The 27325-nt window shown below is 37.6% G+C and overlaps 1 protein-coding gene across 10 annotated transcripts in view; it reads left to right on the top strand.

Moving 5' to 3' along the window:
- Positions 1–27325, top strand: part of TCF12 (transcription factor 12) — a 160462-nt gene that overhangs the window by 72864 nt on the left and 60273 nt on the right. For all 10 annotated transcript variants that reach the window (XM_088172494.1, XM_014873978.2, XM_014873982.2 and 7 more), the window contains one exon: positions 17615–17679. In XM_088172494.1, the coding sequence (XP_088028620.1) occupies positions 17615–17679 (65 nt within the window). The remainder of the gene's footprint in view (positions 1–17614; positions 17680–27325) is intronic.

The following is a 27325-nucleotide window of genomic DNA, read 5'->3' as shown; positions in this document are numbered from 1 at the left end:
GGGGTCGCTCGGTGAAAGGTGTGAGCGTTGTGCAGAGTTTATTTTGGCAAAATGAATAATGTTGCCATTGATCTGGGTCTGAGCCGACTCCTTCCTCGGGCAGAAGTTCTCAGCTTCAGGTTGTTTCCTTCTTGCAGGCTGTGCTCGAATTGCAGCGCGGAGCCGGTGCCTGAGCTCTACCCGGCACTCTATTAATATGCACAACATGACCGGTTTCGGGGGAAGGTTATTAGAATGCTGGTTTGTATCCTCCAGTGAATGAAATGATGTGTGATTATGAAGTCATCAGGCATGGACCAGTAAGGCTCGAGAGAGCCTCCCCCCCAGGTCCTGGGGGTGCCATTGATTGGTGACCATGTGTTTGTGCCCGATAGACTGTGAAATGGTGTGTTGCTACACGGCTGTGTTGCACCTGCGCCCCACCGAGGTGATTGATTGGTTTGGTCATGTGGAATGTTCCCATCTGGTCTGCAGTAATGTGTTTTTTTTGTTAGGGTTTTTTTTTTTTTTTTTTTTTTTTTTCCCTTCCTTCCTCTTCTCTCCCATTTCCCCTTCATCCGCAAGCCGCGAGTGCTGGCTGGGGAGTCAGAGCAGGCAGTCGCGAAAGGCAGCGCTCGGCTTCGCCTTGTGAACAAAGTGGGGCTGCCCCAAGCACTGCTCTCAGTCCTGCTCGGAGTTCACATAGGCTGGGAGGGGACCATGAGCAGCTTTTCTTAAAAAAACAAACTGGAGGAGGGATGGAACATAACAACCGAACCCCAAAACCTACATGTGACTGCAGATTTCTTACTGATTTTACAAAAGCGCTCTGCTATTGTAATTAGATTACCCAAGTAGCAGTGCATGTGGAAGATCTTATTTAACCTCAGGAAAGTAGTAGTTTATTTATTGAAAACTACTGATGTTGCACTTTAAATGCCAAGAAATTATTTTAGTTCCTTTAAAAAAAATTCTATGGTTACATTGGGCGGTCTTGTTTGATATTTCTTAATCTCACTCCTTTTTCATAATTGATCTATTCATTCCACTTAATGACTAATTACATATCAGAGCACATCATCAGCAGCATTCATCATTGTAGAATGTAATAATCAATGACATTTCAACAAAGGAAAAAATAAATATGCAAATAAGGACTCATTAACATTTGCATGAGCTGTTTGAATAATCACGTTGCTGACAAGGCTGTAATTAACAGAAATTGATGCTGAGTTCAGTATTTGATAGTGTGTTTTCTCAGCGTTTTATTGTTGTCACTGCGGGGGCTGGAATGAAGTTCTGCTCTACTTGTACCTTGACTTAGGCTTGATGTGATGGGTTGTGCCAGGTAGCAGAGGCTTCTGGGAGTCCTTAATTCATCTGTGACCTACACTTAATGCATAGAAAGATATTTACTTAAATTGCCATATTACTAATGAAGGATTGTTAAATTCTTGATAATTGTATAACAACTGAAGGCAAACCTTCTTCCCAAAGTCGGGAAAACTAAAAATTATTATTATTTTTTTAAATTAATAATCTTTTGCATGAGTCAGGCACTTTGAAGCTATAGAATATATTATTTGCATTGAAAATGAGATATTGATGTAGGGTTTTTCGGGTTTTTTGTCTCTTCTTAGTCTGGCACACTGTATCAGTGTCAGGAGTCTTGAGCTTTATTGTAATTGAAAATCACTTGCTAAGGAAAATGTTGTGTAATTATGAAATGTACAGTCTCTGTCTCTTCCCCTCCTTTTTTATTATTGCAACTTTACTGCCTCCTCCCTCTTTTTTTTTTTTTTTTTTTCTTTTTTTTCTCCCCCTGGAGCTTCCTCTTTTTGTCATGGATATCAACTGAAATGCACAAAACACAATAAAGCTGTTTATGTCAGTTTTTTTGGATGACTGTAAGTGCTGATTATAACAAGTTTAAGGAATTTCCTTTGTTGAGTGTGTACCCACGCCATATGGCTCAACATGGAACATTAACTTGACAGGGATAATGGATTGTGGTATATGGAGACAATTTTGCCTGCAGCTTCACTATAACTCATTCTGGTTGGGGATCACAAGTTTATAATATAGGATGCAGCAAACATCCAGATGGATTTACTTTACATAAAAGAGTTGCGTTTCTTTTTATTTCCTGCCTGTAATTGGAAAAAAAAAAAAAGACTTTTGAAAAAAGAATTAAAAAGTAGTAAAGAATGGGTCTTATTCAGGGAAGAAAAATCTTAGCACGTATGTAGCTGAAGTGTTTTGGATACACTGAAATGTGCATAGGTATAGTGTTATTACTTATATGCACACAGTTGTTGAAATAATATCTCAAGTGCTCTCACTTTTCAGAATATTTCGGTATAGCTCCGGTTCTAGAAATACATAATGTTCTAGGATAGTGTGAAAAAAGCTATTTAAAGCATATCTCTGTTTTTTCCTTCAAGACTGTTTTTGTCGTAAGCAAAGTGACCACTTAATTAGCATTCTGGTGCTTTGGTAAAGCTCCCAGAGTACCGTTTTCTTTTAGAAAACCAACAATCTTTCTAAGCTTTTTGTGATACATGCAAAGAAAATACTGCAGAAATAATTTTTTTATTTCAGTGTTTACCTGATATAATAGGAAGTGTCCAAATGTCTTACAAATATAACAAAAGTCAGTGTAAATCTAATGTGTGCTAGTGATCTGCATGCCCAAGGTAAGTCCTAATTTTACAAATACTTCTGTATCTAAGAGACTTTAAGCACACATAATCCCGTTAAGCACGTATGTAGTTGTTTGAAGGATCAGGGTCGTAAATCCATATTTAGGATTTCAAATAGATCTACATGACATGGCTTCAGCATTCCTGTGCACTTGTGATTGAGTTATCCTTCAAATAAAATTGGGCCCTTTGCTATTTGAAAAGCAGACATCTTTTACCTATCAGTTTTGGACATTCTTTTATAACATAATTTTTTTTGAGACTGTGAATTTTGAATTTCTGTATCCAATATAGCTGCTGTATTTTTTTTTAACCACTTTCACATGGATAAGAATATATTAATTTTTTTCAATTATCTCTTGAAAAAGAGGTAAGTACCTGAGCAGATGGACAAGACATGGTTCACGGTTGGGTAAGAGAGATGCTGGTAGTGATTATAATAGATACTGTTTGTCTGTCCAGTCTTCCTCCCCATTGCTGTCTTAATAGTTTGATATTGCAATTTAGCATCTTTTGACATTATCCAAAGTTTCAGAAAGTAAGCAGCTATAAAGAATCTGCATTTGTGAAGGGAGCAATTAAAAGGATCACTAACTATTGACCTATGGGGAATCCACGTTAGCTTAAGATGTGGGATTTCTTTCAGGTTTTCATGCTGCAAATTATACTTGAAAAAGCTTCTCTATGTTCATTCATCTTCCCCCTGCATGCCTGGCTGTGTGTGTGATAATCACAAACAGGTGGGATTTTACTACAGACTTAGACATAGTTGCTTGTGTTCTTCTTATGAAGTTCCTTATTTGATATTGCTGCTACAGAAAGACAGTCTGAGAAAAACACATGGATTTATCTTTAACGTTTTCAATAAAACTGGCACCATGCTTGAGGTAAAAGAGAAAAACATCATCTCTCATATACCAGTCAGATGGTGGATCTTCAATTTATTGTCTGCTGTTTGGGGAAACACTCGGATAGGGAAATGTACACCAGTGTTGCAATAAACTTGAAGAATTTACATCTACAGATAAGAAAATTCTTTCCAGGAACTGTAAGGGGAGTTCAGCTTCTGGATTTCTTGTCTCCTTTTAATCTTCAGAGGGAAAAAAGGAGTCAAACCATCAGCAAACACTTAATAAAATTGAAATTTTGAAATAGTATTTTGTGTCCTGTATCAGTCTTTACCAACCCACCAAGGAACTTCTGCAGGACTCCATTTGCAGAAGAACATGTATGTTCTGCCTAGGTTACAGTGATGACTACCTGCAGCACAGATTATACTCCAGTCACTGGAGTTCTGTGAAGGTGTAAGTGCTGTGTTGGCAGTAAGGATGTTGCACTCTGTGTGTATGTTTCTTATTCAGGTCCTGGAAAAGCTACAAAAGCAAGCTTCACTTTTTTTCTGATCTTGTAATCTGTAGAGGCCTGTGGGGAGTGCACTGATGATTCAGTTTTGTTAATGGCTTAGTGCAAGGATGTGATAAAAGTCCAGTAAGTTGTCAGTAGAAAGGCCATCAATAGAAATTTATTAAGAGTAATGCTTGAAAGTGAATTCCACTGGCCTCTGAGAGTAAGCTGCTCTAACACTCTTTGATCCTGAAGGGTCTGCTGAATCTCAAGTTGAAGTCAATGGTTTGGGTATAAAGAGCAATGATTTAATTTTTGTTCCGCTAATGATTTATCAGTAAATATTGCTGAAGCTTTGGATTACTGTTTTTCTTTACTGAGCTGTACTTTAAAGGGACTCGGTGGGCAGGGGAGTCTCGGTCCCCCCGGTGCAGGCAGCGCCTGCGGTGCCATTTCCGTGCGCGCTTCCTGCGGCGCTGCAGGGCCGGGAGGGGGCGCGCTGGGCACGGCAGCGGCCGCGCCGCGGGGAGCGGAGCGCCACGGCAGCGCCGGCCCGGGACGGCATTGTCACCCCGGGACAGCATTGTCACCCCGGGACGGCATTGTCACCCCGGGACAGCATTATCACCCACCCTGCCCGGGACGGCATTGTCACCCACCCTGCCCGGGACGGCATTGTCACCCCGGGATAGCATTATCACAGCGACACGGTGCTGCTGGTTCCCCTCTGCTCCAAACACGGCGTGCTGTGAGCTACCACTTTGTTTCTGCCCTTAGAGAAGGTGGACTGTATTTTATGGCAAAACCAGAAACTAATTTCTAGCTTAAAATAGCACTTCCTTTAAGTTGCAATGGGGTTATTATTAACTTAGGTCTCTATATTTCCAGTAGTTTTGACAGAATTTCTTAAGAACTGTATTAGGAGTTGGCTGAGATAAGTTTTCCTGTGTCAGATGTCACTGTGATCTGCCTGCAGTCCTCTTTCTGTTTTCTGAGTGTGTAGCTCATATGAGCAGTCCCTGCTGAATTTAGTTCCGTTTGTATACTTGCAAGTACACATGTGTTTAGTTGCATGGAATTGGTGCCTAAACCCACTTCTTATAAATGTGGAGTATTGACTAGGTCCTGTTTTCAATAGGACCTTCAGACACCACCAATGTGATTAAATCTCAGTGTTTGTTTAACAGCGGTATGCTGACCAGTGTGAAAACGGAAGTGACCATATACCTAAACTGGATCTCAAACAGATGCAAAGTTAGCTAAGATGGGACAGGATTAAATTATTAGCAGGTGGAAGTCATGCATCTTGCTCTAAAACAGAAGACTGTCTTTGTTCTAAAGAGACGTGCACACTGTAATGCTCCTTTTTGGGATGGGAAGCAGATCTGAAAGCTCAGTGCCATTCCTTGTCTCTGGACTGCCATGTGACTTTCTCCATGTATCAGTTTTAAAATTGCCCCTGTAATTTTTTTTCAACAGCTTACTTGAAGCAAGTGAGTTAGAATTGTATCAAGGAGCAAAGTTTGAAATTCTTTGGCCAAAAATTTCTTTTTAACTGTAGAGGCAGATGCTACTGTTACTGAAGCTGTGTTTCTGGTTATGTACTTTGTTCGGTAATTTGGAAGACTTAGCATTAGTATCATTACTTACAGAACTGAATAACTTTTCATTTCAAGACAGAACAGCAGCAGGATTTGAAATGTTTGAGTTTGGCAAGAAAAGGCTTGTCTGTAAAACAATGAAATTGCGTTGGGGAAATACAGTGCCTCTGTTCAGCTGGGGCGGGCTGAGGTACACTGCGAGCTGTTGTGAGCTGCAGCTGCATTTACCATCAAACACTGAGCTGGTGCCGATGAATGTTTTGTTTTTAGTGTCATGGAAACTGTGAGCCAAAGAATGGATATTCTATTCATCTGGGAAAATAGCAGTTCACTGCATAAAACATCAGTTGCTTCCAAAGCAGTTCTTAAAATAGACTTTGTGACTATAACCCTTGAAGTAAAAGTGCAGCAATATAAATGACCTTGGTACTATTTTTTTTTTTTTTTTTTTAAGAATTAGAACATATGTGTGAATTAAATAAACACAGAGATAGTGGAAGTTTCAAGATACAGCTGTGGTATGGAACTCCTAAAATGATTTTGTGTTTTAGTTTACTGCACAATTTTTAATTTAAAGAAATGGAGAAACCCAGATATTTCAATATCAGTCTTAATCCTTTTTATGACTCTACTTCAAATGTCTTGCTCAAAGAAGGATAGTTTCAGTCATCATTCAGTATCATTTAGTGTTTCGTACAGCAGAGTGCAAATCATAAACTCATTGCAGAGACCGGATATCCAAGAATGCTCTCATGGGCAAAGAAGAGAAGAGGTACAGAACAGTGTTTTGTGGGTTTTAAAAGCATGAGCATTTCTGCAAAGCCAGTGTGAAACAAATAATTAGGGGACTTAATTCAGTTGAATTTGAAAGCTTAAGCTTATTTCACTAGATTTTGGTGTTGAGGGAAAAGTAAATGTAAGAGGTAAAGAGAAACCAATACAGAAAAATAGATATACAAAGTTGTTGTAAAAGAAAGCTGAAGAAATTGGAAGTAATTTGATCTGGTAGAAGTTGGGGGCAGAATTGCCAGTTGCAGGATTTCAGAATCCAGGATTCTGGAATGGATGTCCTACCAGTTAAAAGAAAGGAACTTTTGCATCCAGTGAAAACAGTGGGGTTCTTTCTGTTTATTGCTATTTAGCTTAGACTGTGTTGGTTGGTTGGTGTTTCTGGGCTAGTAGGGTTTTGTTTTGTTTTAATTGGGGGTTTGGAAATGAGGTGCAATATTTTTGATCTGGTGTAAGGTGTGCTGAGCAGAGGTGGATGGTCACTGCCCTGCCTATGCTGTCACCTGCAGCTGCTCCTTCCAGACCCCAGCCTGCAGTGGTGGAAGGGACTGCTCCATGCCAGGTGCAAAACTTTTTATTAATTATGGTTGAATTTTATGAGGTTCCCGTTGGCCCAATCCTCTAGATTGTTTCTGTTCCTCTGAATGGTGGTCCTGCCTTCAAGTTATACCAGCCATATCTCCAAAATTGGGGTCTGTGCAAACTCTTTTAGGGTGTGCTGTGTGTTTGCCTCCAGGCTGATAAAGACATTAAGCAAGAAAGGTTCCATGTACACTGTATAGTTGGTAATAACAGAACTAGAGATGCAGGGAGAGTGATGAAAAGATAAATTTAAGTTAAAAAAGCTGCATGAGAAGTAAAATAGGTGCTTCAGATGCTGACACTTAGATGGGTTGCTCAGAACAGGATCAAGAAAAGTGTTTTCTAAGTGTTTATGACTGTTTGATATTAAGAGCTAATATGTAGTTGAAAGCTTACAGCAGAGATAACAGCTAGGTATGAAATGGGAAATGTCTTTGAAACTAATCCTTGTTTGTGTGTAAAAGGCTTCCACAATAATATGCAAGCTCCACAGTACCTGTTCTATAGTCCAGGGAGTTGAGATACAAGCAGGTAAAATAGATAAAAGATACAAAGCCCATGTGGTTTTACTTTCACTCATTAATGCTGTTTAGCCTTAGAAGGAAGATTTTCACTCTGCAATACTTTCAGGTACCATAACCACATATCCTTAACACCAAGGTGCACATTTGGCCTTTTCTAGTCAGCACCTCAGGAGGTTCCCTGTGGAATTTGCCAGGGCCACAATGCCTTGTGCAGAAGTGCTGAAGAGGCCAACAGGAAAGGTCGGGATAACGGAGGAACATGGAAAGTTTCTTTAACTCCTGCCGTTCTCCTGAAGGGTAAATCCCGTGTCAGTCCTGCAGGAATCCTTCTGCACGTGGCTGAGTAGGAGGAGTTTGCTTCCTTAAGTGCAGTTCAGAACACTCCACTGACCTGTCTTCATTTGTTTCAATCTGCCAGCAAGCTCTCAATTTCCAGTAATGCATTTAGATTGACAAGCTGATGCTTTAAAAATAAAAACAAAAAAAGGTAAAAAAGGCTAAATCTAGTGGCAAGGTTTGAATCATGTTGATGTTTCCAGCTGCATTTAAAACATTGTCTGGTGCTTAGCTTTCACTCCCTGATTGCATTTTTATTTTAATAGAGTAACAAGGTTATTCCTTTAGATAATTCTTTTTAAATGTATTCTTTTATTGTCAAACAGTTTAGCAATGCCTATAGCTTACAAAACTCAGGTACATTGATAGTGTACTGTGCCAGCTTACAGTGAAAAAAATACACCTTTCCCACAAAATCAGATTGAAGAGCATTACCATTAGCCTACTAATCCTTTATTAATAAAATTACATTTTGATGTAATTATGTCATTATTTATGATTTGCTATCAGAGGAATAAATTGTTTGTGTAATCCTATTTACTTATTTTAAATATTGTACAAAATGAACTTTCTTCCAGAGAGATTGCACTTTATCAATATTTTAAGACTTAGTAAAAACCAGGCTTAATATCTGAGACAACCCCTTGGTTTATATATATTTGACGAAAAAAAATTAATCCTTTTGGAGTCTGCTTACCTTGACCTGCTGATACAGATGTGCAGAACATTAGCAATTGCTTTTACATTCTCCTTGCTGTTGAAATAGAAAGTATTTCATCATTCTTATTCATGTCACCATTTCTATAAAATAATTACCAATATTGCAATGAGCATTCGTTTTGTTCTTAACATGCTGAGGTAAAGTGTTTTCCTTATCTGCTTTAGGTCATTTAAAGCCTCTGTAAAGCATGTGTAGCCAAGCAGAGAGGTAGTATTTATTGATATATGAAGTTTTATCTTCAGTTCATTGAGCAGCTCCCCATGTTCCCTGGTGTTTTTAAACCATGAGAGTTATGATCACCTTGACTATGTCTGGACTTGGGTTATTATTCTTAATGTTTCTTCAGTTGTGTTCCCACACCTCTTATGATCTCTTATAAATACTCTGTGACTTCAAACTCCCGTATTCATCCTTGAGGTGCCTTGGCAGTAAGGTATTGGTGTTTCCATAAATACATGGAGATGTGAGATGCCTACAGATGAGGGATAGTTTCGAGAGATCTGTATTTTTTGAGTGTTTTTTTGGTAGATAGGTAAAAGTTCTCTGTATAGCTCCAATACCAGTTTACATTTCTTCAGACAGTGATGTTCTCTTGTGCAGTTATTGTCAGTGGTTCAGGGCCTGGGAGGATTGCTTTCAATTCTTGGACATTCTAAAGTCTCATACTGTAAACTCTGCTTTTGTACTAAAATAAGAACACCTATTCTAAGCTCTTAGCATTTTAACTACTTTGCATTAATCTAGACTATCTAATTATTCTTTATGGGGTTTTTGTTTCACGCTTTTTTGGCTCGATGTGCCTTCATATAATGCATATGAATAGTCAGGAGTTAGCAGCCCCTAGCCAGGAGATGGCTCCTTTCAGGCATCATCTCCTGAGGATTTCCCCTCCTGTTTTAACAGGTAACTTCATTATTCTGTGGTATCTGTGGGAATTGTTTCTAGAAGAAGTAACACTCAGAAAACACTTAACATGCTGTTTTGTCTTCCAAAACGTGTTGTAGCATCTAATGTGTGTTTGGGGTTCGGTTTTCTATGTTTGTTTTCTGTGTTGTTTGGTTCTTTGGGTGGTTTGGTGGGGTTTTTTGTTTGGTTGGGGTTTTTTTGTTTGGTTTTTTTTTCCCCTGTTGTTGACTTTTTATTCCCCTTGAGTCTAGCATCTACTGCTAGTCTGGAGCCCACAGTTTGAGAATTCCTGTTTTGCAAACCTCTGTCTCTGCAACTGAGATGGCTGTGAAGGGTGAAGTTAGAAAAAGTTATGCAAATTATTCAAATAAGAACCATAAAAAGTATTGTACACCAGAGGACCTCTGTATGCATTTGCCCGTTGCCTTGTGGAAAATGGTTCTAAAGTTTGTTGTGTTTGTGCCCTGTGTTTATACACAAAATGGGCAAGGAGGGAATCTTTCTTTGTTGACAAGCTGACTTTTTACATTTAATGAGAATTAGTAGATCTTGGATAGTAAGAGAAGCTGTAGATACCTGCAGAACTTTTATTTTTTTATATATATACGTGAAGTAATCTAGTAATTTGTAGTAAGTCGTGTTACCAAAATAATCTTTTAATTGGAAACAGGTGTAGCACTTTGTTGTAAAGTGTGAATTCTCTATTCATTTCCAATTAAAAAATCCTCTTGACTTTAGACTTAAGAATGTAATTGATGTTCAAAGTAATTTTGTCCTTAGATCTGGGACAAATTCCACACCAGGAGAGCAAGGGATGCTTTTCAAGTTAACTATAAGTAGCAGCTTTGCTAGATACTGAAGAATTTGAACTAAATCCCTTGGGAATGAGGTGGGGAAGATGGGAAAAGGAGAAATATTTTAATTGACAAAGTGAAGACACTTGGATACTCTAGAAAAGCATGGGAAGGATAGGTGAGGTATGTAAATGTAAATGACAAATGGCACCGGTGTGGAATGTGTATTCATATGCAAACTCACTTTGGTTCTTGTTTTCTGGTTTCCCTCATTTTTAGTGTATTTTTAATCTATTTCTCACCAGTGTTCTCTCTATGTGCAACACACACAATGGGTTAATAGAGTGTTAACTTTGTTAATGGTCAGGTTAGCCTGGGATAGGCATAGTAGTGAAGGATTTGAAGCTACACGGAACAGCTATTCAGGAATTATTTGGCTCACAGATACTTGCCCACATATGCTTGGGGGAGGAAGAGAAGAAAATTCTTTCTTCAGGTTTGTCCTCCCTCTTCCCTCAGTTACTGCTGTACATTCTTCCTGCCAGCGACTTCAGTGTCTTTTAGCCTTGCAAACGTTTGATTTGTTATTCAGCTCAGTGTAAGCCTGCTAAGTGGAGGGACAGGAATAGTACTGAGGATGGATCAGCCTCTGTTGCAATAGAAATGTTCTTAGTTTGACATGAGCATATAAATTACAAGTTCATAGGGTCAATCCAAATATAATGTGGAATTTAGTCCACCCTTACCTCCTGTGTATTTGAAGTACATAAGAACATTAATAAATTGTTTTTATAGCACAAGATCTGTGCAGTGATCTGCAAACTGACAAAATACTCCATCTTTTCTTAGATGTACTTACAAATCAATGGGATGAAGTGTCAAAGGCATGTTTTTGAGAAGCAGGTTCTTTAATACCTCTTCACACACTGACATTATTTAAAAAAAAATATTGTGTTAAAGAAGTTGTGAGAAATCCCTTGACTTCTGTGTTTAACATCTTTATAAATACACACTGAGATTTATTGCCTGGTTGGTTTAATCAGTAGAATTTTCACAGTGAAAGACATCTGCAAATGCTGACACAACTGTAAGTATAAAAACTTCTGATCCTTTTAGTGTTTGGAAAGCAAACTGAATTCCTTTTTCCCAGAGAATCTTGTGCAAATGTTAATAAAAGCAATAATTCAGTATTTGTTCCTAAATTGCCGAAGTTACAATGGGAAGTTGATTACAGGTAATTCCAGCTTCAGATTTTTCATATTTTGTATTATTTGGATGTGAAAAGCAGTTCTTGCTCCAAATAAGTAATTGGACTAGATAACAGAAATACAATGCTGTCTTCCTACAAATGAGAATTTATGGCATGGAGAATCTTAGGAGATCCCTGGCAGACCTGAGACTGGACTGTTAAATCCCATAAATCTCATTCAGAATCATAGTTTACTTCTTGACAGTCATTAGTTTTATAGGATCCCAGTCTTTCAAAATTTTGGCCAAAAAAAGGAGGAGGGAGCAAATCAGTAGTGTTAAACCCAAGTTTTGCTAAAAGGCTTATTTCTGCTGTCTAGGAAAATTGGTCTTACAAGTTGTCACAATATGGGGGGAAAAAAACTCCTTTTCACTAGTTGCAGTCTGTACATACCATTTTTATGATGAGCTGTATAGACTGCACTGCTGATCAATACTTGGGCATGGCATTTCTGGCTAAGCATGTTTGTAGTTTTTCTTCTGTTCTGTTACTTTATGAAAATTTTTCCAATAATAGGATTTTATTGTGTATTAATCACTTATTAAGGTTAAAAATGTGTCCTACGAGTTTGCAGATGTAAAGGTTTGACTGCTTTATTAAAAGGTGTGAGAGTGTGGATAAGTTTGCAGGACTTGGAGGGTTATTGATTGGAGAAGCTGCTTGCAGTCAGAAGACTGAGCTAAGATGGAGCAGTGATGAGATTAAGGCTAGGTTAGGAAAGTGATTACGACTGGGGACCTGCTAATCACTGACCTCTGTAGGGATCCTGTAGTTTATCACTAATCTCACTTGCACTTGGCATTTTTCTGTGTTGCTGCTTCATTGTTCATAGCTGAGTGAGTAATTTGGCTTGGAATGAACAGGAGGAGGGTGCTGCAAGTCCAGCAGCTGCAGTTGTTGGCACTGGCTTGCTAAACATCCTTAGTGCAGCCAGCAGCATGCTTGGCACACATCAGCCAATAATACTTAAACATTGTCATGAAGAGAATAGGAGGTCATTTGTTTTAAGCCATTTCTTCAAATTGTGTTGCTGCAGATCTCTGTTTTGTTTCCAGGAGTTCTGGTCTCAAGCATCATAAAGAAAAAAGTATGTTATATTTTTATATGTATTCACAATATATACATGTGCATATTATAGATCTGTAAAATGCTAGAGGGAAGATGCTAAAGCTGTGATAGCCTCTATTAATGAGTAGGCTATATAGCAGTAGAAAAGGAAGAAATCATTTTTCTGCTGCTGTGGGAAATCCATAGATGTATATTTAGTAAAAATTGTTATGGCTGCATATGTCAGTCTTGCCTCAAAGAAGGCAACATACCAAATCCGAGGAGCAGAGATGGATTTGTGTTTCAATCAAACATAATATTTTTTCACTGTACTGAATAATTGCTGAATAAGAATTTTTAATGCCAACAAAATAAAATTTAAAAAAGAGTGGATCTACAAGAATCTTATTCTACAAATTTTGTGTAGTCTCTATATCATGGTAATTTAGAAAGTAATATTGATTAGTAGAAAAATGTCTACTTTGTTGAAGGTTTTTCTTGTATCTTTTGTATGCACCTGTCAGTGTAGCTTGTGCTGCTTATTCCTTGTGGATCTGCATATGAAAAATTATTTGAACGTATTCATTCTGTGGGTAACAAAGGCATACTTTGCTGGATGTGGAGGGGGAGAAAGCAGTCTAATAATTGATTTCTAGCTGAATTACCAACACCAGTTTAATAAACTTGAAAAGAAAAATAAATTCTCAAACTTGTCAACAATGTTTTGTTATAAACTGATTTTTGGGTAGGCTATCTGTAGGGACCAGTTTAAAGTGTTATCATTGAAGAAATGACGTTTAGGAACTGTAAAAAAAGATGCTTCAGTATTCACTTAAAGCAGATTGTGTGTACAAGTAGGGCAGCCATACTTCATGTCTGACAAACAGAGCAGCTGCCAGCTGTGGTCACTATAGCATTCATGCTGGATGATAAACATTGCTTCATTTAAAGATGTTGTTGCTTTCCATATTGCCAACCAAACAAATTCTTAGCAATGTACAGAAAGATCTTCAGTCTGTAAAGGGTTAATTCTGTGGGAACTGAAATAATTTTTGGGAGTTCTGTCATCTTTCTCATAAGCCAAGTATTATGTAGAAGCAGTGGGAAAAGGCTGTTTTGTACTGGCAGGAATTTATGGTACATTCACTGAAGTAGTTCTCAACTGAGTTAATGTCGAGCTGTTTTCAGCTCACTATCACTTTGCATGTTACTGTTTCAGTTTGTTCTGTGCTAAGAAAATTTAGCTGTACAGCTGTTGTACATATAGATATATTGTGGAAGACAATTCCTCATAGGGTAGTCAAAGCCTATATTAAGTTGTGAGCATATCACATTTAGACAAGTGATTGCAAGAGAAAAATCTTATTTACTAAATGCCTATTAATGTTTGAATTGTTAGAGAATATGTCAGGGTTTAAAATTTATGCAGTTGGGAAATATTTGTGGTTCAAAATGCCTAGTGGGATTTTCTTGGTTGAGTTTCTGTTAACTCCATAGTCCCCGAACTTTAAGCCTGTTAGGTGGTGACTAGGTCCTTGAAATTTTTCCTGATAAAAACACATGAAACTTCAAAAAAAACCCCAAGGCCCAGTAAAACACATTAATTCCAAGTTATTAAAAGATTCAAATGCCTTATGAATTGACCTGTGCAAATGTAAAATTTTTGCATATAACCAACTCAATTGTTTTTAAATGTCTATTGCTTTATTCCAAACCTGCTTGGAATATACAACTTTGCTAATGTAGAGGCACTAGGTAATAACCTGAAGAAAAGTTTACCATGATGCTACCTTGTAAGCAAGGCATAGATTTTGCTTCTAAAATGACAGCATTTAACTTTTTTGTTGTGTGAAAATAAAATCAGATCTGAAGTGGAAATAAACTTCATCTGGGCATGTGCTTTTACCTTCCCAGCTGTTGTCTGCACACTACCTTACCTCCATTTCTACACAAACCTGTGCAAATTAAAGTGTTCAATAAGGATTTTGTCATTTATAGTGTTTTTTGCTCTCCTTCTTCCAATTAATGTCGGGTGCCACAGTGAGTTTCCTTACGTTCCCGAAATGCTGAGCATTAGTGTTTCTGAATTTTGAGCTGTAATGCAAAAGAGACTCTTGCTGTCTGTATGGTGGGCACTGAGACCTGAGAGAGGACGTAACAGAGTCAGCTGTAAATGCTGGGGGGTCGGCCTGCAAAGGCATTTCAGGGTCTGCTTTGGCTCTCAGGCTCATTGTATTTTTAAAATTTGCCTTCCCATAAGCAGTGGAACTCCAGTAATTTTGGGTTTTACTCTAACCTCTACTTTATTATGCTCTTCTGTCAATCTGTAGAGAGTATGAGTAAATAAGAAAGGTATTTCATAAGTTAAAAACCACCAGAGGGATTCTGTTTGGTATATTTGGCCATGTGTATGAATTTCACTGGATGCTAGACTGCCCATGCATTGATCAGAGAGTGTGTATGGGGTTTGTGAACCATGGAGGAAGTGTCATCTTCTCAAACCTGACATTACACACCTTTCAAGTACTTGTTAAGTATTGCTAAGTATTTTCCGTTGCTATTGATGAGTAAACATTACCTGTGGCATTAGCTTACAAAGTTTAAATAGAGAATAGCATTGTGCCGGGTTGAGATGACAAGGGGCAGTTTGAAGTCTGTCCTCTGTCACGTTCCGTTGTGGTGGTGGTGAAGCTGTCCTGTGATATGGCCAGACAAACCTTGCTCTTTTATCACTGGAGCTTCAGAGGCTCCAACAGACTCCAGTCATGGCTCTAATGGTGCCCAGGATCACCGGCCTCTCTCCCATCCTTGTGCTGTGCCAATGTGGAGACCAAGCTGCTGGCACTGCTGCTGTCCCACACCAGGGACAGGGTGCACAGGGTGCAGCTCCAGAGTTTGAGAGGGAACCAGGAGCAGGACTTGATGTGTGTTGCTGTAGTGTGTGCCTAATAATTTTTGGTGTTTAAAAAATGTATACCTTTAACATTGTGACATTATTGCAAGTTTGAGAATCCTGCCTGAGTGCTTGCATGGGAATGTGTTTGGGAGACCATCTATGAAAGGCACCCTCTCATAGCTGATCCTGGGTTGTTTTCCAAACCCTTCATTGAAAAGCTGGAGCATTTGAACACAGATTAAATGTTAATTTGCTCCAGCTAATTTTTGATAAATATTTAGGCATTGCAGCATCAGAAAGCTTTGACTTTTCCTGGTCACTTCTTGGAACCAAATTTACTATAGATAGGGTTGTTGGAGTAAGCTTTCCTCCTTTAATATGAATCTGCCATGCTTTAAAAATTATAACATTTAAATAACATGATTTTATGCATTCTTATCTAACAATTTCTTGCTTGCTACACAAGCCATAATTTAAATCATAATTTTTCTAGCCTCTGTAATTGACTCTTGTACAAATATTTGTTTTAAAGCCTGCCTGGAATACTGCATACTTCAGTCAAAGTTGTTTATCATGTGATATGAGATTCTCATTTTCTGGAAAGAAAATGCTGAGTCTGGTTTAAAATGAACAGCGTGATTCATCCTACTACTTATAATTTTGCATGCTAGGTATTTTATTTGCTTGGTGCTTGATAGATTGTTAGAGGCAAATTGCTTCAGCAGAAAAATGTTAACTTTTTTTCTCCCTTTGTTACAGCAGAGCTGCCATTTTTCAAGCAAACTATTGTTGACCATACCATTGGTAGCTATCATGATGATAATCTTGCAGAGATGTCGTTCCAAGAGATTCAGACTTCCTCTTCCTCCCTACTTACACAAAGATGCACTTTTAAAATGAACAAAAAGCATTCTTTAGATTTTCCTGTTATGAAATTAAATTTAGGGACTTTGCTAATAAGAGAGAAAAATCAGAAAAAGCAAAGGAAGTCCCATTCTTGCAGTGCAATTGCAGTAACATGGAGCTATTTATCACTGAAATGGAAAGGTGAAAGAGAGGCTACTTTTTCTTCTTCTTGAGACAGGATAACACACACATCATTTGCAAAGGGAATGCCTAGTTGAGTGAGATTCATTTTCAAATGGTAGATCTGATTAATTAATGTTTGTCTTTGGTTAAGACTGAGTGGTGGTGCAGGGCTTTTCTGAGTCCTAACTGTGTCATAATTAGGGCAGGCACATGCACTTGGTGTTTTCTGTTACACACAAACTGGATGAGTGTCTGGTGCTTGGCATTGTTCAGTGGATTTCTATTCACGATTTTTTCAAAGTGTTGATTGATAAACTTCTGAACTCTACTGGAGAAGCTGCACACTGAGTTTTTATATACAGCCATGCCGTTTCAGTGGCACACCTAACAAATACAGCACTAAGGAGTTTTTCTGGAGCTGGCAAACCCATTGCTAATGTCTTGTGACCTCAGGCAGCATCAGAAGGCAGCCACTGTGTTCTCCATGTGCTCCCTACACACAAAGGTTGCATTATGGCAGCAAAGTCTGTTTGGCTGCCTTGCCCAGTTGTATTGCTCGAGTTTTGTACCTGCTGATCTGTACATTAAACAAAAAGATTTTTAAGGATTTAGGGGTGAGTGTCAAGAGCTGAATGAATCAGCCATGGTTTAAGGTTCGTGTGAGTTTTACTGTTTTGAATGAAGTTTTTGTTTGTGTTTCACGTGGTTTTATTTTATTGCTCAGTATATTTATTATCTAAGAGGGATAACAGCTAAGTGTTAGTTTCATGTAGGAAGGAGAAACGTCTAAACATGTCTCTACCTTTGCTTGTTGATAATGGAAATGAAAATGGATTTTTGCCTTCTGTATTTAAACATACTGAATAAGAATATTTTATAGAATCTGACTGGTTATGAAAGGAATTTAATTAGGTAAATATGTCATCTATTACTGTAGTGTTGTTTGAGTGTGTTAAACACAGAAGTATAAAAACCTGATTTTATTCCTGCAACTTGATGTTTATAAATTTATTAAGATGCTAATGGATTTTCTGAATTGCATATAAAAGGACAACTGATGTGGATGTCTAGGGGATTTTAAAAATAACCAAATTTTATATTTATTTCTTTTATAGGAAAATCCTCTGACAGAGGTCCATTTCCACTGTATGCTAGAGACACAGGCTTACCAGGCTGTCAAGTAAGCACAGAGTTTCTTTCTTCATTTTAGAGTGATGATTTCCTTCATGTTATTTCTAATGAGCCAGACTAAGAATACTTTCATCATTGTTTAAAAGTTTGTTTTGAATGCACAGGAAATTTGACTGTTTAAAAAGTGTAATTAGCATGTGATTACATTCGGTGTCTGTTGATAAAGATTTAAATAACTAATGTTTATAATTCTAAGAAATTAATTTATGTTTATTTTCTCAAAGAGGAATATAGTTTAGATTTTACTACAGGTTGACTATTTCCTTTGAACTGATATTTTCAGGAGTGTCTCTTTTCTGAACGATAACATCTAGCATATGAGTTTAACATCTTGCTTTTCAGTCTTTTAACTAGTAGCTTGGGAAGCGTGAATGGGCAGCACCATGTGGCAATGCTTCCCCTATTAAGAAAGGATCATTCTCACAGCCTTTACTACTTCTCTGTAACGCAGATGTGGCAAACAAAGACCCGTTTGTAGCTGTATGGGTGAGCTTTCAGCAACCTTCTCCCAAAAAGCAGTAGAGCTCTTTACCTGAGAGTTATGAGCTTCACGTTATTGCCAGTCTAGACAGTAAAACATTGTATTAGTGTAGTTACTATTGTTGAAATAACTCTGTACGTACTCTATTTAAATATAATAACTTAAATTTGACGTTAGTTTGGAATCAAATTAATTTCTACATTACTCTCTCATTAAGTTAATATTTTGTATTGGAAAATGGTTTTATGTGAAATTTGCATAAAATTCCGTTCTGCTTTGCAGTGATGAGTGTAATTTCTGTTAGTTTCTCAGTGAGGAAAATCCTTTATATCTCTGTATATTTAGGATTGTTTCTATCTAGTACAATTTAATAACAGTTTTTACATATAGCTATTTGACCCTCCAATCTTATCCATATTTGTTTCTATTAACATCACTTGCAGTTCTGTTTATTCCTTTGATAAGCTTCCAACTATTTAATCTCCCTCAGTTTCTTTTTCTTTAAAATTTTTAGTAAGTGGGGAAAATGTTACTGTGGGTAAATCTGTATTAGTTCTATATTCAGGATAATAAAATTGAGCATAGAGTTAACTTTCAACTAAATTCGATTTAAACTCATGTGATAAGTTCCAGTTTGTACTTTATTTTGGTCTTTGTCAAGTAAGTCTGACAGCATTTGAATTCATTTAACTTGGTCTGTGGTGGGATTTCTGAATAATTTTGATTTTTTTTTGTTCTTTTGTTTGTTTGAATGCATGGTAGTGCTTGAAATTCAGCTACAGTGTTTGAAATCTGTCATAGAGAAAGTCCAAAGTGATCATGAGAGGTCAGTACAATCCAAATGAAGAATCAGCTGCACTGTCCCTGACAGAGGCTTCATGTGGTCAGTTCTCAAAAAAGTCTAGAGATGACAGAGACTGCATGACCACCCTGGGTTTTGTTTTCAGCTTCTTAAGTGTAGTTACTTTTAAGAAAGATTCCCTGGTCCCTTATCTAAACATCGTTGTAATTGAAGTAGTGAACTCTTGTCTTGCAGACACTGGACATGGAGAGGAATCTATTCTCTTTTCAGTCTCTAGAGGCTGGAAAAACCATTAGATGATAAGGAGTCCTTCGAAAAGATAAAACATAACTGGAGTTAATTTTTACCTGGGTGTGTATAGTGCAGGTATATTTTAGCAGTGGCTATGTAGCAGGATCTATCTCAGACTGAAATATTAGTAGAAAAGCTTATGCTCTGCTCTGAATATTCCCCTGTAGGTTCACAACCCTAGGGAATTCCAGTGCTTTAAATGAGGTCAAGTACTTCACCTAGGGCCTAACCATCATGGCAAAAAGAAATTTCCTGGATCTTTCAGACACTACTGTGAATTTCTTGCAGGGTGGTACTTGCCTATTTTCCTGACAAATATCCAGTTTCTGATACATATTCGAATCGTGGTGATCTAAAATTTCCCAATACATTTTTATGGTGATGCTGGCTAGCTTGCTATTCCTCACCCTGTGTTTTTACAGGTTCCATGTACAAAATTGCATTTATTTTTTTAACACATTGCTTCCACCATCTCTAAATTTGTCTATGCAATTTTGAATTCCAGGCTTGCACTGCATTTGTAGATCCTTATGGGTTATTTGCTTTGTGAGTTTAGTAAATGTAGTCTTCATTTTTCATCCAATTCACTAATTAAGAGGTGGAATGATGCCCAAAACAGATGCCTGCAAAGTCTCAGTTAATACATTCACCCACTGTTGATCACAACCTCTTAGCTGTTTTTTAATCAGCTTTGCTCTCTATTCAGCACTAGTTTTAGTTGTCCTTGGTTCCTCAGTTCACCTGTGAAATATGGAAGTGGTAAAAGCCTTATGAAAACATCTATTACGCAATCTGAGAAGGAAATTAATTTTATATAGTGTATTCCAACTGAATCAGTATCACTTCTTCTTTATCTTCTGACATTTGCAGTCTATTTCTTCCAGTATTAAGAAAAAAAGGAAATTTAGGTTGTTGAGGAATTACAAGCCACTACTTCCTATCTGAAACCAACCAAACCCACTCTTTTCTAGTGTCTACTCTGAACTGTGAGATCTTCAGGGACAGTGGCTAAGGTTTCTGAAATGATAAAATGGCAAGAGCCAGTCTCCTGAGTTTGTTATTGGGTACAGATGAATTGAAAATACCTAACTTCTCCAAATACTCTTGAATCCATCCTTCTCCTACCTCCTTTCCTTATGTTATTGGTATTAATAACCTAGTATGGAAGTGTGAGGGGTTTTAATTTTTACTTTTTGTTGAGTTTACAGAAGGCTGCAATGAAAATTTTCAAGACTACTGTAAACTGCAATGTTTGAGTCTTATCATTCTCACCTTTTACTGAAAATAATCTAAGCAGTGATTTGTAAGGACTTTGCTACCTACAGGCTTTATATTTAGACTGTAGGAGTTGAAGTGTGATTGATTTTCAATGTAGCTTAAGAACCTGAGTGACTTAGGTAATAGAATCTGATTCAGCTGTAACATTTAGTCACAAGAATGTAAATATGGCTGGTTTACAAATAGTTTAATAGCAGGAAGTGCAGGTTCTCAGGTTTTCTTTCCATCGGGTGTTTTAACCAAGCCAAAAAGGAGCATCCGAAAGTATTTAGACTCCAAGTGGATGGATAAGATGACAAATTGAGGCTTATGCAAAGCTGATTTAGATGAATGTCAAAAATTTTTACCTGGAGGAAGAATTGACAGCTTTTAGAAGAAATACTAAAAACTCTATTTTGCTGTCAGAATGAAATGCAATGCTACATGACTTGACACGAAGTCTCTTTTCATGTCTTTGATTTGGAGGTAGTTTGTGATTTTTCTGGGGGCCTCCACCATTCCTGTTGGCCATATAATTGCAGTTCTGGGAAGGGCATATTTTCACAGATTATAAATCAGGTAAAGGTTAATTTTTCAGAAAGCTTCTTGTAATAAAAAGGATTTTCTTCACATTTGTGTAATTTAGTACTGAAAACAGTAGCTTATATGAAAGAAACGAGATTAGACTTCAGATATTGAATACACTACTCCCGTTTCCAATATCATCAAAAAGATCCCCAGCTGTCACTGCATATTGGTTTGACAGGTCTGAGCTCAAAGAAAGCCAGAGGTCTGCACTATTTTTAAAGTGAAATTGAGATAAATGTGCAGTGCATGTGTAGCTGTTAGTCTAATTCTTCTAATTGTTTGTGTGGGTCTTCACAGAAGGTGACTTTGTCCCCGGGAGCCCGGGAGTGCCCCGGGTAACTGGTGGGGGGATGCTCCTGTAGCCTCACGGTGCCTGTTCTCGTGTGCCTGGCACAGTCTCTCCCCACTGGCATCACTAGGCTCAGGAGAGGAAGTAGTTGGTGGCTGTCCCCTTAATGTTCTATTTGCATTCCAAACAATCATGCATGAAAAATAGATCTGATGGATTTTTTGACATGTGGAGATAACACATTTGTCCTCCCTTCATAATAATTTGAAGTCTGCACACTGTCCTGTGTGTGGGAAAGGAGGCAGAATCGAGTGCTGGGTGTAATGGATGCTAGGCAGGAACTGAAGAGGCATTCAGCACTTATGGTTTGAAGTGGAACCTTTTATAAAGAGTCATATCTTAATTTACTCCATTTTTTGTTACTCATTAATCTCCATGGTCTACATAGAGATGGGACACTTCAGAAGTTATAAGACCCATTTAGAAAAAACCTGCTGCTAATAAAACTTTAGAATATATGAGTGCTGGAAGGAACTATGGAATTTACTAAATGCATTTCACTCTAGACTATGTACAATAATATATATATAATAATTTATAAAATATCCATTACTCTATGATATATACATATTGCATGAAATATATAGCACTACACAGTGAACACGGATAATCTATATGATATTGTGTACACTACATATATTTTATTTAGTGGCAGATGGGCTTTAAACTCATTTTTGCTGCTATTATTATTATATAAGTTTTGTGCACGTTGGGAATGCACAATAAATAAGGCAGCTTTTTCTTGGATCAAAAAATCCAATAGAAAGCTGGTCTATCAATATTTGCAGTAATATTGCTACCCCATTTTCCCTTCAGTAGTCATCAGCTCTGCTGTTGCCATGAAGCTAATGTGAGATGACTCATTTAGCAGCATATTATTGCATCATTGCAACATGATGTAAGGCACATCAGGCTTTATTAAATTAGCCTGAATTTTGCAGTATGACAGTAACATTTTATGCACATTAGCACCACACTTAGTGCTCCTTATGGGCATATACTTCAAGTAAACATATTAAGACATGATTTCAGACAACTTTTCAGAATTTATCAGTTTCTCCTTTCTTCACAATTTAACATGGGACTTTAAAGATTTGCATCTTGTTGCCTGCAAATTGAGCTATTTATTAAAGAATAAAATGGCAGCGTGTTAGACTGTATTTTTAGCTGTTATATCCTTAACAGATTTAAAAGTTTATTTTTGTACAAAAAAAATTGTTTTTTAACAGACACTATAAGAACTTTTGAAATAAACCCAAAAAATGCCTTTAGCACCAATTTCTTGGGCAATTTAACAGATGATCACTTCAGCAAAAGAAATGACTGCAAGTGTATGTTACTTTGTCTTTGCATAGTCAGTAATTTGCCTCTTTAAAATTTAAGGAGACTTTAAAGCAGCTTGTGGAGAATTCAAACCTAAAGAACAATCCTGCAATGTTGGGGCAAGTAGTACCTCAGAGCTCACTCTCTAAGAGCTGAGGAAGTGTAATAAGGGTACAACTCCAGAAATTTGAGCTTTATAGGGAGAACATAAAAACTCGTTCATATTGTGCATAAGCAAAAATGGCAACTTTTTTGTATTGCTGGCTGGGTAAAGATCAAGCAAGCAAAAGTTAAAACAAGAGTATAGATACCAGAAAATAGCACCAACTTAAAAGAATTTTTAGTATGTTCCTAAACTATATAATTGTAAGATAATTGTGTATTTGGTGTAATGGAGAAGATTGACTGATTTTAATGTTTTTAATAAAGTATCAGGTAACATTAAACAGCTGTAAGATTAAGCATACAAACAAAAATGTGAATTTTAGGAGATAAGACTGTGCAAAATGTATGTGGGAAGCAGAAATGAGATTTACTGACAAAAATGGAAAAGTAGAGAAGAATATGAAAAATGTAATTGGAAATACAAGCTTTGTGAGAACATGAAACTCAGGAGTGACAACAGTGAAAGAAATGAGTGATTGTGAATAGTGGGATAGAGCAGGATTTTAGTGGCATTTGACAGCTGAGATGTTTCTTAAAAAGTAAGAGACTAGGAAAAGGTGTTTTTGCAGCACATCATATTTTTCCAGGGTGGTTGATGCTCAAATGGGTGCAAAGGCACCCAGATAAATCCTCCCCAGTGTGCAGGGGCAGTCCTGAGGAGCAGCGTGCCAGCCTGGCACTGCAGTTGCTCCTAGGATGCTTTGCCAGGGTTTCTGCTGTTAAACAACCAGAAATCTTCCTCCTTGCTGCTGGTCTATGTTTGAGGATGCTTTAGATGGGTCTTTCCAATGAGGCAGAAAATTGCATCATTTTCTGGACCTTTCTGATGAGTGGGCCCTTAGAAAGGCTACAAGCAGTGGCACTAGTTGCTTTTCTTCCTTCCTTACATAATTTTAGAAGCAATATAGAGAACATGATGTGTCCTTAAATCCAAGTGATACTGAGTTATGGAATTATAAAAAAACTTAAGGCTTGTACATGTGTGGGGTTTTTAATACCGATATAACTTTAAAGCTGAAAAACTGATTTTATTTTGTAAATTTTCTCTTTTTAATCTTCCCTTCTCTGACACTTTTGATATCAGGTGTCTCCCTGAAGCAGATTTTTACAGCTGAGCTATCAATCTCTAAGAAATGCAGCTGCTGAAGGAAAGGCTGACACAATGTTAACTGAAGCAGTGACTCTGGATTCTGCCACCTGATACCATCCTAAAAGATTGGGATGGGGAGAGGGATATATAGTTTAAGGGCAGATGGAATGCCTGAACTTTAGTTTATTTTGCTTCATTTTGCTTCTCAAGTAGAATCAAGCAATATTAACTTTCTTTTCATCATGATTTATTAGAAGTGAATTACTTATTGTGCTATTGGGAAAATATCTACTGTCACTCAGCAGATAAGGAGTCTGCAGAACCTTTTTAGAAAGTAAAAATGTATGGGGCACAGGCTACATTTCATTTTCCAGCGCTGGAGGTGACCACCTGAAGTTAATCAGGGAAGACATTCCCCCTGGAATGAAGTGGGTAGCAGGTGTTAGGAATTCGTTATAGTTGGAGGAGGGATGCTATTTATAAAGGGGGAGCAGTTCTGTAAGGAATCGTTTTCAATGCCTTTACCAGGCAAACAGTTTCTTGTCTTTGCCCTTCTCTTTCTCACACTATTTAGGGTTGGCAAATTTTCTTGCCACCTTTATTTTTTGTTTGTTTTTGATTGTATTTAAGGTTATGAATATTCTGTAAACTAATACACATATTATCTTGTATATTGCTACATTAGGAAGTAAAAATAATGCTACAGCACAGAGTGCAGATGAAACGTCTTTGGTGAATTACTGTCTGCGTCCAGCTTTTCTGACTGCCTCAGAGCTGGCTGCTTCTCAGTTACAAATTTATGCTATTAGTGGAGGATGGGGGAAATATTAGCTCAGCTCTGTACTCCCAGCCATGCCTGTTTATCTGAATGAGCTAGATTGCCCTCTGGAATTTCTTGAAGTGTGCATTCCTTTTTTCTGTAATTACTCAAGTGTGTTAAGCCCCCATTTACCTTCCTTTTTAAATTAATAGGTGGAGAAAGTCCCTTCCCAAACTTCGCATATGCACAGCAAATAACTGGTGTCAAGAAGAAAAGAGGCCCCGAGTAGGAGTGGGCAGGGGGAGCTGAGTGGTGTAGGCACCCTGTAACTGAGCACTGCTTCCTGCAACGGGTGGGAGAGCAGAGCTTGGGCACTCAGACACTCATGCAAGATTTGTCATTTACATTCCTCCTTCATGGGACTAAACCATCCAACTTGTATTGGTTTCAGCTGTATTCTGGAGTGCTTTTTGAGACACTGGTGCTCCTGTGGGCACAGGTTTCTGAAGAGCAGGGAGAGAAGGATAACATTCGTTCAGGGGAGGGGACTGTAGCCTTAGACATTTCCTAGCACCCTGGTAGTGAACCAAGCTCTCCCTGGATGATATGTGAAAACCTATGGGTTCTCCATGGTAGGTCCTAACAATTAACTGGTTGCTTTGTTAACGTACCCTCAACACGTTAACGATTTTCTGACTTGGTGCTTGGAGCAAGAGAGATTTTTCTCTTGGTTGTGTTGGAGAGGAGATGTACAGCTTCCATACTATATACATGAAAGGATCTGAATAATGGTCTGAAATATTTTTACATCTTTTTGCTGAGGATGCAGAGGGAGGAACAGATGCAAAGACAGTTTGAACATTATAATATCCTTTATAGTCTGACTTCTGTAAATAAGACTCAGCATAAAATCCTTTATTATAATATTGACTACTCATGCTAGTATCTTGTAATCATAAAGGAAAGCGAGGATGGTGGTACCATAAAATTAAAATATAGATGAATTACCACTCAGCAACTTCTCTTGTAAAATTTTGGAGTCTTCCAGAAAGCTCCATATATACTGTGACCTTTGTAAAATCACAGTAAGGAAGCTGTTCAAATGACTGTTTTCATAATGTACAAAAAGATTCAAAGGCAACGGGAGGGGTGCCTGACCTGTAATCACAATGCTTAGTAATGCCTTCCTAGAATTCAGTCAGCACCGCAAAAATACCTTGCCCGGGGGGATGAGGGAAGACAAGCTGAGCCAGCATAACCTCCGGGATTGGACACCAATATCAGCAGGGTGCTGCTTTAGAAGCGTAAAACTGAATTTGTAGTCTTGCCAATATGCAGCATCAGTGCAGGGAAGACAATATTACAAAAGAGAAGGAAGGGACTTTTCAAAATATTTGTATTAATCAGGGTCTTTAAAGACATTTAGATGCAAAAAAATTACAAAATTATTCCTTCCCTTTGCAATTAATCTTTGCTCTCCTCACTGCTAAAAGAACCCCATATATGTAATTCTGAATAAACTCCTTTCTTCTCTCTTCTCTGTCCCTGTGCTCAGTCCCAGTATATTTACACATGAACAGAATTTGCCACAGTAGCAGCCTCTGCTTAGGTACACACATGAATAATCAGCTCATGGTGATCCAGAAAAGCTTTGGCATAAAAAGAGAATATATTGATAACCTGATCTTCATTGGTGTTAACATTAATTGGAAAGACAGTAAAGCTAAATGTAATTTTGTTTATGATGTTGCATCACGTCAGTATTTAGTACCCTAGGTAGCTGGTTTTTAATCCAGTGAGCTAGATTAGCCTGATTACACTGGCAGGATGCACTTGATGGATGACTGTCATTATCTTCTCAAACCTGCATGATACTTTAGGTATAGGAGATGATAATTAAATTTTCAAGAGACTACACTGAGATTATAAGACCTAAGTATTTTTTTAAAATGAGGAATATGTTTGCAATTATCAACATGTTGTTAGAGGATCCTCTCCTGAGATGTTTTATTAGCAACCCCTGATTTCCTTTAAATTGATCAAGAAAAAAAAGCTCAAGTTATCATATAACACTTTAGATGTTGTTTTGGTTTTCTAATTCTGATATTTTCCTCCTCCTGAAACAGACCAAAAATGTATCTGATCAAATCTATTGGTAATGGCTTGAAGATGTACAGGTTAGCACAATATATTTAATGAAACGTTGTTTGAGACAAAACACTAGAGAGGATCATAATTAATGCCTCATTTTCTGCCAGTTGCTATTGATTACTCATTCAGAGTCCCTTTGTTCTCAAAATGGTAACACTGTATTTCACATTACTATTTGATGATATTCTCAGGATGAGATTCTTTAACAACATGCTGATAATTGCAAACATATCTCTAAAATTTAAATTTAAAATGAATTTACATCATATGTCAGTGTTTTTTCCAAATTCAGCTCCTATTTTGGAGTGCATATTCATTACAGTTTCCAAAGACTGGAGACTTGAGTAAAGTGAAATTCCACACTTTATATCTTAGTTA

This window comes from Sturnus vulgaris, chromosome 13 (genome assembly GCF_052056855.1).
Source record: "Sturnus vulgaris isolate bStuVul1 chromosome 13, bStuVul1.hap1, whole genome shotgun sequence".
Classification (NCBI taxonomy): Eukaryota; Metazoa; Chordata; class Aves; order Passeriformes; family Sturnidae; genus Sturnus; species Sturnus vulgaris.
This window is presented reverse-complemented; position numbering and strand designations above follow the sequence as displayed.